This window comes from Quercus robur, chromosome 4, assembly GCF_932294415.1.
Source record: "Quercus robur chromosome 4, dhQueRobu3.1, whole genome shotgun sequence".
NCBI lineage: Eukaryota > Viridiplantae > Streptophyta > Magnoliopsida > Fagales > Fagaceae > Quercus > Quercus robur.
In genome coordinates, this window is record NC_065537.1 from 72,792,884 (window position 1) to 72,806,148 (window position 13,265).

The 13,265-nt window shown below is 34.2% G+C and overlaps 1 protein-coding gene across 1 annotated transcript; it reads right to left on the minus strand.

Annotated features, from left to right (window-relative positions):
• Window positions 1–198: 198 nt before the first annotated feature.
• Window positions 199–13,057, minus strand: LOC126723618 (uncharacterized). The gene is made up of 17 exons (XM_050427204.1): window positions 12,667–13,057; window positions 11,600–11,839; window positions 10,674–10,820; window positions 10,391–10,469; window positions 9,530–9,713; window positions 8,633–8,698; window positions 7,644–7,880; window positions 6,202–6,408; window positions 5,784–6,087; window positions 4,875–5,034; window positions 4,614–4,722; window positions 3,977–4,112; window positions 3,808–3,863; window positions 3,428–3,727; window positions 3,185–3,307; window positions 1,385–2,077; window positions 199–696 (listed from the first exon to the last, which is right to left on the minus strand). Exons 1-17 carry the CDS (start codon window positions 12,812–12,814, stop codon window positions 526–528), a joined length of 3,360 nt encoding a protein of 1,119 aa, XP_050283161.1. The 5' UTR covers window positions 12,815–13,057; the 3' UTR covers window positions 199–525.
• Between the last annotated feature and the right edge of the window lie 208 nt (window positions 13,058–13,265).

Consider the following 13,265-nt stretch of genomic DNA (forward strand, 5'->3'; position numbering starts at 1 on the left):
ATAATTAATTTGGTCTATTTGGGTTGATGCAAGTTAGACATGTCAACCCATTTATAAATTCCCTCTAAGTAGCTAATTTTATGTTAGGTTCAGGACTCGTAAAAATTACACCCAAAAGAAACCAGAGTTTTCAAAAGTAGCGTAGCAAAAAGTTTCTAAAAGAGTCCAATACCATTTTAGTTGTAATAGATCAAAAACTTGAATTAGTTACTTTTCCCATGAGATTTTATTAAACAAGATGACAAGTAGTTTGCATAAAAGTATTATGTCCATAGCATAGGCTTTCAAGCATTGATCTTGGCAAGTAAACAACTTAATGACCAATCGCCATGACTAAATACCCCAACTTGGTAGTGGAGCTACTCAACTTGCATAGAGAGAGCTTTCTAGCCTCAAGGTGGTAGTCCCAATATAATGATGTATATGGTTTGGATTGGACATTTATTTACTATAACTTATAAGGTAACACATGATCTAACATACATCCTCAACCTTCCATCAAGCCATGCAACCAAAAAAAAGTTGCTAGTTTTGAAGTTGGGATTTGTAAACGTCGGAGCCAGAGGTGGCTCGAGTTATTGGAGACAGCCTCATTGAGAATGAGTAGGGTACAGCAGGAATCAGATACTTATCATGGACACATGGGGACCAACTATCATCTCCACCCACTCCCATGTGCTTGTGATCAAGATGAACCTGTAACACCATAAAACAATGTAACATGGTGATGACAAAAACAATGACAGAATCAGGGAAAAAGGAGGAAAGCAGTAGAACAAGTAGCAATCAATTGCAGCTTGAAATAGACATGCAAACTTGTAAACCCGAGCTGGAGAAGAATTTTTCTCTTTTCTTTTCTTTTCTTTTCTTTCATTATGTATGCATGTAACTACAAAATTACAGTGGTAATGGGAAATCTGGAAATTTTTTTTGGGGGTAAAAATCAAATAACTTCCTTCTTGAAATTTGTTAGGTATCGAAATCCATATTGTTGTATCTTGTACGGGAATGAAGGCAGGCTCATGGTAGTAAGTAATTGTAGCTTCCCCTATGACTTTTCCTTTAAGTGGAAGACCATCTATATGTAGATGCAGCTTGAAAATTCTAATAATGCTTTACAATTATTTTTTTTTTACAAATATTAAAAATATTTATGGCAACAAATCCAATGCATAAATTGTCGGCTTACAAATCTTTCAACCCAGTCCATCTCCTCTACGTAATTTATAGAATGATGGTGAATAGCATTATTGCTAATGATAATGCTAATAAGTATAGTCTAGGAGTTTCAAACTTCAAGTCCATGGGGCATAACACACGCACATTTGCCCAAAAAAAAAAAAAAAATCATAGCAAGACCGCTAGAAGAATCAGTAGAAATTACCTCAATGTCATCTCCTTTAATAAGCTCTTCGATGCGTGTTGCCCGGTCAAGCTCTGCTGTAGTGTAGTAACTTGCACTCATTTGCATAGGAGGAGAGCTGCCATAGATGGAAGCATAAATCCCACATCCATCCTTCCTTTGAAATGTCACCCATCTAACATCTGCCCTACCTGAAGATTCCCCAGGAACAATATAAGGAACATGCATGTCACCCACTTCCTTCTCATAGACCCCAACATGTGCGGCTGCTTTTCTATCTGGATAACATTCAAATGGACCTCTTCCATACCACTTTATCTGGTCCAATGACTTCTCCAAATGGAATTCTAGACCCACACGTGGCAAAGGTGGAAGATTTGAAGAATTTGGTTTCACATTGCATTCAACAATGACATCCCCAGAACCATAGATTTGGTAAATCATATCAATTTTGAACAATGCATTTGATTTGTCAAACTCCGGGACAGAACCCTTCTCATCCCTTGGAACAGCAATAAAACTCACTTCTATTTTCACAAGGTTGTCTGTCATATTCTGTGTAGAACAATTTTCTGTAATATAGAGGAGACTATCCAAACGAGCAGTTTTCCACTTGGATAAATAACTTTTTGCCTCTCCTCCTTTATCATTATCAGTAGGTGCTCGCCAAAAGCATGGGAATATCCCCTTATTCATCACAGTCACTCCTTCAACCTATCATTAAAAACCATATCTTTAGAGTTGCAGCTGTCATTTATCATAAGTTAATATTCTTCTGTGTATCAGGACATGAGTACATATCAAACAACTTCTGCTTGAGAAGTTAGATATTTAAAATATCATATGAAGAGGATGTAAACTGAGACAAATGTTACCAAAAATAAAGGAAGAGAGAGAGAGTTCAGAATTATTATAAGGACATATAGAGGGAAGCTTACATCCCTCTTCAAAATATAATTTTGAAAAAGAAAATCTATCAAATGAAATCCTAATATCCTTAACAGACACTCCATCTGAAGTTAAACCAAAGGATATCCAAATAATTTTTCTATAAAAAATCTCAATTATGGCATGCTTCATTTCATCTTCCACAAGCATGTTTATTAAAGTTCTCAAAAACTTGAAATTCATAAGGAAAAATTTGTATTTTTTTTCAAAATTTTATATTTTTCCATCGTATCCTCTTTTTTTTTTTTAATAAATAAATCAAAGAAAAAAAAGATATGAATATAACAAAAAGTATGTTATACAGTTTCAGGAAAACATGATATTTGTAGAGAAGTTTCAATTTACAGTTTTTAAACAAGAAGTCCAAGACAAGTTGGTCATTCTCCTTTCCTAATAATGAAACTTCACAACATTATATTCCAACTATAGAGAGAATCTGGCTAAAGAAATCAACGTGAAGGTCTATCAGCAGAGAAGGTACAGCAGGAGGCACAAAGACTAACTTTATAATTTAAGGAAGCACTATAAAATACCAAGACTTTAGTCAATTCAACTAAACTGAAATTCCCAATTAAATTAGAGACAACTCTATAGATCCTGATAAACTAATAGACTTTGATCATATGTATCTTTTTCTGCCATTCTATACTATTTAAGCACATAGTGTCACCTCTCTATTTAAAACCCTTCTTCATTACTTTTATTTATCTATACAAATCACTTTTATTAGTTGCAGAGAAAATCACATCAAAACATTCCCATGCCCATTTCCTTCATTTAACAAGTAAATTACATTAAAAGAAAACCTTTGTCTTTCAAATGAATCAAAAACAGAATACCATCCACTTCTATAAATTCAATGGTATAGACTACCTTCCAGCTTTCAATTATTCCTGTTTTAGCATTCAATTCTATCTCCCAAACGTTGTGTTGGCTCACTCTTATTTTGTCCCCAAGAATTTCTCCTCGGAAGGTAGCATCTGTAGCTTTAATGACCTGGTAACCAAAGTCATTTGTAACCTCTTAGTCATGTAGTAAAATAAAAAAGTTAGTAAGATCATAAAAGTGATTAAACTGTTCATAGTATCAATGTAGGAACGAAGGAAGAGAAACTACATGAGGAACAATCTCTCTTTTGGCAGGCAACTGTACTTGGGTAGAGGAAATGACATGACCAGCCTCAACCCAGCGTGTAGAGTGCAAAAGCTTAGCAGATATTGTAAGAAAAAATTCTTCTGCAAATGAGGAAGCCCATAGAGAATACCATGGACCTGACTCCCATTCAATATCAAAACTGCTCTGTGGTCCTATTGAGGGAAGACGTAGAACTCCAGTTCCAAGTTCGCATCCGTCCCCATGAGCAGCCCAGCTAAACTCCAATCCTTCTGTTGTTTCATAAAAATTAGTGTTTGTTATCTGCAAAGTAAAATTCCAACCAAACATAAGCAAAAGATTCAACAAAAGACATGTGGAATGTGAATGGAGTATGTAAGTACCTTAAGTATTCTTTCCTTTAACGAAACCTTGATTGGTTGATGGACATACTTGACTTCTGAAATAATAATTAAAGCCATGAGTAATAGGGCAAACAGATAAATGACACAGGTGTTATGTTGCAGAACTTCAAACATGTTTCAAATTCAAAGACACAAAACATTGAGTTACCATGTAGTGCAGGATGAGGAGTTCGATCTGGCCAAGTAAGGCCATTTAAGCAGAAGTTCAAATCATTAGGAATATCCCCAAAGTCACCTCCATATGCCCACTGCTTTCTACCATCTTCTCTATCCTTCAACAACCCCTGTATACAAAGTGCAAATCCTTAACCCTCAACTATATATCCATCTTGTGAAACAACACCAGGAGAGGGAAAAGAAAAAGGTGAGCGTGTGTGGGGGGGGAGGGGGGGGAGTGCGGGTGCAGGGGTGGGTTCAATAATCACTTCAATTCCTAGCCCATGGACACATGAGATCAACCACGTCATTGTCTACATTTTGTTTCTGGCTCTGCAAAGTGATTTTACCATCTTATTTTCACTTTGTACTGTGAGTCTGTAACCTTCAGATTTGTTTCAGCTGTGGGAACTTTTTTACATGAGTTGATGGGTCCAAATTAACGTTACAACTTATAAGCCAACATGTAGCATGAGCACAGACATCTGAATTGCTCATAATTGTTGCAATTGCCTGTTCATTTCTTTCTATAAAATTCAAACTTTTGACATGTATATTTATTTCTATATGACAAGCAAAATAGTTTACTGGTCATTCAATATATTCATAAGGACTTGAAGATTCTTGACCTGATCAACCCAATCCCAGATAAAGCCTCCTTGTAGACCAAATGTGCTATCTATTGCTTCCCAATATTCATGTAGATTCCCGCTGCTGTTTCCCATTGCATGCGAATACCTGCCATTCATTCATAATAAGTATCCTCAAGTACAAAAGGCCATGACCACTAGAACATTTTTTTTAAAGAAAAAGAAAAGAAAGTCATGGAATCATTAAGAAATATTGAACTTTAAAAAAAAGTAACATATTTAAGAACATAGATAACATACTCGCACAGTATCAAAGGACGTGTTTCACTTGGATCTTTTGCAATCTTCAGAATGTCCCAAACACGCATATACATGGGGCATACAATATCTGTAGATGAGGTTCTAGATCCACCTCCTTCATAGTGTACTACCCGTGAGGGATCCCTTCCCCGAATCCAACCTGAATTAAAGTTTACACACTGAAAGTGAATGAAAAGGAAAAGGTGTCTGTGGTAGTAACTTCAATAATATTGTCAAAACTTTGAAACAAAATCAGAAATTATGAATAACATCTTCTGCATTGCATAAAGCCCAGGTTTAAAGTAACTTATAGACATGTTTCCCCCAAATATGGTGAAAGAAATTTGATGTAGAATTTCAGAGAGAACAATTTTATATAAAATTCTATATAATGATTAAATGTTAAAAAATTAGAGTGCACACCTCTCTCCCTGAAAGCATCGCTGTTCCATAATTAAGTTTAATCTTAACTTCTCACAACATTTTCACCAATTTATGTGAGAAATTCATTAAGCTCAAATCATCATATCAAGCAAAAACAACTTCTGATACTGTCAAACTGATTTTAATAGCCAGCCTATTCTCAAAGATTTATTGTCTCTTCTATGTGAGATGTGCTAAGCAGAAATTCAAATTCTCAATCATTTGTATTCAATAAAAAGCTTCTCTGAAACGCAAACCATGGTTCTAATATGAGTTTACCACAAAAGTAAATGATATTTTTTAGAAACCACACCATTAACCAAGTTTTGTACAGAAATCTTATTTAAAAAAATTTATGATATCAAACATGTCTAGAAATTAAAAACAAGCTAATGATATGTATGATTTAAAATAACGAGACAGAAATCTTTTGCCAAGTTGCTTCCAAGCACATGCAAATAGCACACCCAAAACAAGGATATATACCAGCTAAAGCAGAATGATTAGGGCCGTATCCAGATTCATTTCCTAAGGACCAAGAAATAATGCATGCATGATTTTTGTCTCTCTCCACCATGCCAATTACACGATCCATCATGGCAGCAGCCCAACTTGGTTCAGAAGTAGGATGCTTCAAATGTAGGGATAGATCAAAACCATGTGTCTCAATATTTGCTTCATCTATCATGTACATGCCAAATAAACTACACAACTCGTACCAACGGGGATGTTGAGGATAATGGCTGTTTCTCACAGCATTGATATTGTTTTGCTTCATTAGAACCAAATCCTGCAAGCAGAATGGTAATGAATGTCTTAATGATACCTAAACCAGTACCATCATCATAATCCAAGACATCAACTTGGAAAGCAGAGATAAAGCCAGGAGAAAAAAAGCAGTCACCTTAACCATGCAGGATTCTACATTTGTCTTCCCCAGACGTGGGTGATGTTCATGCCTGTTAACACCTCTTATTATAATGGGATGCCCATTAACAAGTAACTGTTTAGGGGCTTTAGATACTTGTCTTATGCCCACAAGGCTCGATTCACAGTCCACTACACGGCCAGATGCATCTTTCAGGACAACAACCAGTGTGTACAGATTTGGCTGGGAATAAATGCAAACAATTGCGTAAGATATCCAAATGCAAATTCATTGGTAAATACGGAATTGTGTCAAAACTGTTAAGAAAAAAATGAAATGGAAGGCTTCACATAATCTTGGACAAAACAAAGAGGAATTAGCAACTAACATAGAATGGAAAACCAAAATATATATATATATATATATATATATCCAATCCCCTAAAGTACAACTCTTCAGCTTTCTAATAAGTCATGAAAATTTTCAACTCTTTAACAACTTAACATTTCACACTTTCAATCATAGGTCATGAAAATCAAACTATTCAACTTCAAAGAAAAAAACACATAATCAATGTGAAATGAGAAGCAAATTAAGTTCATAGTCAAATAATTAAATATTAGTAATCTCTATGAGTTCCACTTTTCAAGGCAATGGTATCAAAAGAGACTGAAACTTTGTTAAAAATTCTTAACTGAAAACAGTGACGGTCTGTAAACGGTGCTTCCTATAGTGTTTTTTTTATATCAATATCCATTAAACAAGTAACAACCTTTCAAGGCTAAGAAAGCAAAAGCTTTTTCAAACTAATTGAAGGCCTATTGTCTAAAACACTCATATAATTACACTAAATTTTCTAATTGAGCTGGATATTAGGAACATGGAATTAATTTTTTTTACTAATCAAAAGGAGTATATATAGTACACAAGAAAATAACAGCAGAATGTAGGTACAATATTTTCAAACAGATATCAATCACATTCTAAACTATCTTGATATATTCATCTTTTCATCATATTTTAATTTGAAGAAATTATTGTGCTTCATTCCATCTTCCTCTGTTCCTTATGAAGATGTCCCTTTATTTTGTTGGAGCCATGGGGGATGTGGGTGGGTGGTGGGGGGGGTGGGTGGGTGGTGGGGAAAGAATATTATAAAATATTATTTAGGCAAGTGTAACAGCACATTATGTAGATACTGCCAGGCAAACTGGTCACCTGGCACCTAGCTAACCAGACTTCCATTCAGCCCAGTCAAGACCAAGTAACCCACCAGGGTTTAGCTTAACCCATTTGATTGAGGTGGATGAACTGGTCAAGTCAGGGAACACCAAAAGTTAAAATTGGCGTCCACTGTTGCTTGAACCTATGTAAGGAAACACATTGACCATTAGGCCAAAAGGCAGTATTTATCAACAAAAGTACATCCAGCTTAGGTCTAAAATTGAAAAGGAATCAAATTAAGTAAGCTCCCTCACTTGCTCTGCAGACCAAAGCCTTGGACTTTCAAGTCTACCACCAAGCAGATAACCGTGAAATCCCAGCCTTGTTGTAGAGGGACTGAGCTTTATATTAGCAACATGAGATGCAAGCAGATCAGCATGTCCATCAAAGTTGTACCAGCTCCCAGTGTCATATAATGCAGCTTCAATAGTGTAGTTCTCAAGAACTCTGTCTTTTGATGCTTCACAAGAGTTGTCTATTTTCACTTCAACCTGGATGATAAGTGCAAGAAAAAGAAACTTGAAATGTCTCCCATAATTGGATTTTGTAATGAGGAAAACATAATCTTAACATATTGCAACTATTGATCATACCTAAATTTTGATAAAATATTTGAAGAATATTTAAAAGTAGACAAAAATAGATTTGTGCATGCAAAATCCTTTTTTTATTGGTAAGTTAGTTGTGCACCTAGTGGATTTTAAAGGATGACATGAACCCTAAAAGGAACAATATCATTAATATATTAAACATCATTTGGAAAGGGCAATAACTAATTTTTTGTAACCATTTATGGTGAATTTTGCATGGACAAGAAATAACACCTGTGAGGGAGAGGAACCTGTGCAAAGATTAAGCAGACAGCAGCAATGCCAGGAAAGTTTCACCTTAAAAAGCCAAATTTCCGCTTTGATGTGTGAGTGTGACACAGAAACCTTGGCACCTAGAGGGTGAAACTTACTGGCAGACTTTTGAGTTGGTTATATCTTATGAAAGATGGACATGGGTGAATGAAAACCAAGTCTTATTATGTGTAAATGGATATTTCAGATATATAAAAACAAGCAAACTGCACATAATAGTAGGTAAACTAAGAGAGCAGATATGCTATCAACTGTATATTTACTCACCAACAACAGAGAGTGGAGATCAAGAAGATAAATTTAATATTCTCCACTCAACATAGAACAAAGTTAAACTCTGGCAATTTATCAGTTTCTAATTTTAAAATTTTAATCCTTACCTGTATATCTGCATAAGAAAAATCTTCCGCCAGGTTTGATTTGAAAAAATAGTCAGCAATGAATACCTGCATACCATATACTTCTTAAGTTAACTCTTGTGCAACTCTAAAATGTTGGAATAAATTGCCCAAAATAGATATAAAAAATGATAATGCATTTGTTCAGTTAAAACGTCAGAAGCAAAGTGATGTTAAAAAATAATATTGAACTTCCAAGGGCGGCAATATTCAATTAATTATTACTTTTAGATATAGACAATATCTAAAAGACCTACTGCTTTAACACCAATATAAAATATTTGATGAAGTATCTAGTGGTTCCCTGGCCAATTCAAAAGGAAGAAAATGGCACAATTTTTTAAGACAAAGTAGACAACTTATCTGAGATAATCAATTAAGGTTAAGTATATTTCTTTTTCTTTCTTTTTTTTTTCTTTTTTTGTGCACAGTGTTCCTTGATTTAGTGATATGCAGAAGGAGAAATTATATAACACGTAGACACATCTAATCTATAGTTTGCATTCTTGTTTTCTAATTAAATCTGCTTTGTGGCCTTCTTGCTATGTTATTACCCTGAGATAGTTTCTGATACCTTCTTGATTTCTCTTATCTCCTCAATCATAACAGAATTGCAATAAAATAAAAAGATGGTACATCCATCTGTAACATCATACTGTAAAGTCTGTAATGTTTCAATGCCTCTCATGTTAAGGGAAATGAGCAGAGGAAATAAATTGTTTCATGAAAGTGGCAGGGTGCTCTTGGTACAGTGTACTAACTACTCAATTCATCATGTGCATCCCCTGCCAATATACAAAGAACTCCAACTACTAACCATTAATTTATTTTAGCTATAATAGAACAACACATGGAAGCAAGGTTGATCAGAACACAAACCTGTGGCTTGGCTAGAAGAAGCACATCACGATGAATACCAGATAACCACCAATGATCCTGATCTTCAAGGTAGGAGCCATCACTCCATCTAAATACTTGAACAGCTAGAACATTCTTCTCATCCGAATCACAAGGGTAACAATAATCAGTGATTTCAAACTCGGCAGGTAGTCTACTATCCTGACTGACCTAACACAATTATAAAAAACATGTTAATGGATACAAGATATATATCAAACATCACATCCCATACAACTGGACACGAGACACATTGTTTCACTATGATACAATTTAGAGCAGTACATAGTCTACGACCGCTATATTTTATTAGCTTAAATATGTGGAATTATATTTATTAAACATTTCACATTAAGTATGCAGGGGTATTAGCTTGCTATTAAGAGATAAATTAGTAGTAAAAATTACTGACTAAAAATTTTTAGAAGCATATTTGTTTTTCTTAAAAAACATAAAATGTGGGATGCCTTGGTATGACCATTTCTCAAACAAAATATATACCATAAAACTTTAAGATATATATATATATATATATATTTTTTTTTTTTCATGTATAACACATAACTAATCAAGACAATTTACTGATAATAAAATTAAAAAAAAAAAAAAAAAAAACTAATTAAGACAATTTAATTTTAAAAATAAACTAAAATTTGTAAATTGATGATGTGCAATGTTAAGGCTCCATTAGAAATACATATCAAATGTCACTGAAACAGGATATGTTCACTGAGAAAACTACATAAAATGGTTGAGAAAATATAGGAAATCCAAATGACAGAAACTAAATGGAGTAAACTTAATTTAATTTACAAAAATTTCATTAGAAATATGCTTAATTACCTATATCCTACAGGAACCCCATTTACCCACGCACAGAAGGCAGAATCAACAGCTTCAAAGTGCAACAAAATCCTACGACCTGTCAAATATAAATAGTATATCAGAGTTCATATGAAAACCAAGTAAACATGAATAAAACATTTGAACAGATAAGCTTCCATTTAATATACTTTGATTAAGAAGCCAAAAACCAACGAAGAGAAGAAAATAAATAAAAGGATCAGAATGCATCAACAGACACAGTAAAGAGCTAAAATTCTACTAATGTCCATATAGATCATACCCTTCCATTCTTTAGGAACATTGAAGTATGTTCTGTAGCAACCCGTGGGATTGTCCACAGGAACAGATGGAGGATCCATTGGAAATGGATATACTACATTTGTATAAATAGGCTGATCAAATCCATGCATCTGCCAACTTGAAGGAACTGTTTCAATTAAAGAAAAAAAAATTATGAGACATGTTTGAAAGAGGATCACTTGTAAGCATTAGATATGTCACAATGTTTAGGATGATTCAAACATCAAACAATTAAGAACTTGATACATTTTTTCAATGACAGTGTTTGCATAACTCAAAATACTGTAAAAAATTGAAAATCATGAAATAATAAGCATCCCAAATCTCCCTCAAGCTTCTCTATCAACAAAGGAAAAAAGAAAGGCTAAGACTATTTAATATTGTAGAAGAAATGCAAAATATTAGATGCTACATTTAGCATCCATGAAAGTTATCAGAAAGCTCATTTAAACTCAGATTTCAATTTTGTATCAATCATAGCTTCAAAATAATTCAAGAAAAATTAAATAGGTTATCTTATTTAATTAATTTAGTGTTTCGCACAATGCCAAATATCATCCTGAAGTTACAAGGGTCATAACTACAAGTCAAAAAGCAGTGCTGGAAAGAGCACATCAAGACACAATGCATGTCTTTCTAGTTTCTAAACAGACCTACTAAAATTTACATAGGTGCCCTAGATTGACTAGGAGTGTCACATTGAAATTCAAAAGACTATGCAAATTAGGAACACATAACCACAAGCTGACAAGCATTAGTAGGAAATTTTCATATTAGCATGATGGCAATTGAAGATTTCAAAATGAAAAAGAAATCAAATAGAAAATGGAGAAATAAATGAAAATATATAAACAATTACACATAAGTCTGTGTGTGTGTGTGAGTCATCTATATGTATGCAAATACCTGGCAGACTTTTCCACTCAGAGTCTGGAAATGAACCGCCATAGAAATTCACAGGAACACTGTTAGGATTGGGAGCCAACAAAAATTTCCAGTCGCCAGACAAAGACTTAACGAATGGTAAGCCTTTGACCCAAAACGTAGCACTCTCAAGGGCTCCAAGAACAGCATCATCATTCCAAACAGCAGAATTAGCCACCAAAGCATCAACTTTGTTGCGTTCATACCAGAATTTAAGAGATCCTATTAATAGAACAAAATGTCAGATTCCCTACATCTGAGAAATAAAAAGAAAGAAACTAATACAAAGAGGAATTTAAAAAATGATGGAACCAAGGTGCTTATTATGTGAAGAGATATCCAATTAGAATTGGTGTAAGAAAAATAGACAATACTCATAGACCACTTAAAAATTATATCAGAACTTGTGTTATAATAAATACCACAATCATATTATCTGCTCCAGCCTCAAGCACCCCAAACCACTCCAACATTTCACACTTTTTGAATCAGTTTGACCATAAAGATCCTTGTTTTATTTCTCTCTTTATTTTTAATATTTTTACAACCTGGTGTGACTTTTTCATAGACCACAAAAAGAATTCCATCAGGACCCATGCTGTTAAAAAAGACCACAAACAGTTTACATGCTCCAGTCTCATTTTTTATCAAGATTGTTTGTTTTTCCTCTTTACAGTTTAGATGAGTTTGTAATCAAAGAAAATGAATCAGTTCTACCATGTACCAAAGATAAAATGCGGGTTCCAGTTAGCTTAAATGGTAAAATCTTCAAACCACAACTACACCTAAAACGAATTGATGACTCAGCCCGATGATAAAAGGCAATCATTCCCATGGTATCTATTAAAAAAAATGTACAAAAGATAAAATCTTGATTTTTAAGAGAAACCCATATGTTAAAACCTCATAATTCAGCTACCCACGTAACAAAAAACAACATGGGAAAGCAAAACAATAACAAAACAAAAACACGGCTCATAAAGAAACAGTATTGAACTATTGTTACAAGTACAAACATTGAAAATGAAGACAGAGGGAACCAGTCTGACCTTCAATGGAATCATGGCAATGCAAAGTAACATGAGAGTCTCTCTTCCTCCACTTGATGAAAGATTGGTCCTCCCAAACCTTATAGTTCCCATTTTCTAAGGGAAGCGCCATCAAAGACTGCCCAACCAAAGAGGCCATTGGGTTCATTTCACACACTCTGTTTGTGAATACAATCACTCACAGATAAAGCTCACAATTCAAATACAAATATACAAGAGAGAGAGAGAGAGAGAGAGAGAGAGAGAGAGGGAGAGAGAGAATGTTAGTGAACTGAACTGGCTTTGTTGTGGATCAGAACGTGGAGTTGATGATTAGATGATTACAACCTTGAACTATCATGTGACTTATGAACATTCAATGTTTTCTTCGATGTTTCCATTGGCCAGTAGTTTGAACCTCGTGGACTTTTCCATTGGACAGTGGTTTGATGCTGTAACGTGCGTGTACCTTTAACGTTTTCTTTTTTTAGTAAAAAAACATTATAATGTGCTTTTCTGCTTGGATATGTTTTATTAAAAAAGGGGGAAAAAATAAATAAATAAAGAGAAATGATAACGAGTGCCCTTAGGGTACTGGTTAATAATCCATATAAAGAAAG

Coding starts and splice junctions, on each gene's coding strand:
- LOC126723618 (XM_050427204.1), bottom strand. CDS start 12,814: ATGAACCCAATGGCCTCTTTGGTTGGGCAGTCTTTGATGGCGCTTCCC. Junction 8,699..9,529: donor TTCTTCTAGCCAAGCCACAG/GTTTGTGTTCTG, acceptor TATGGTATGCAG/GTATTCATTGCTGACTATTT. Junction 3,864..3,976: donor TCCTCATCCTGCACTACATG/GTAACTCAATGT, acceptor TTATTATTTCAG/AAGTCAAGTATGTCCATCAA.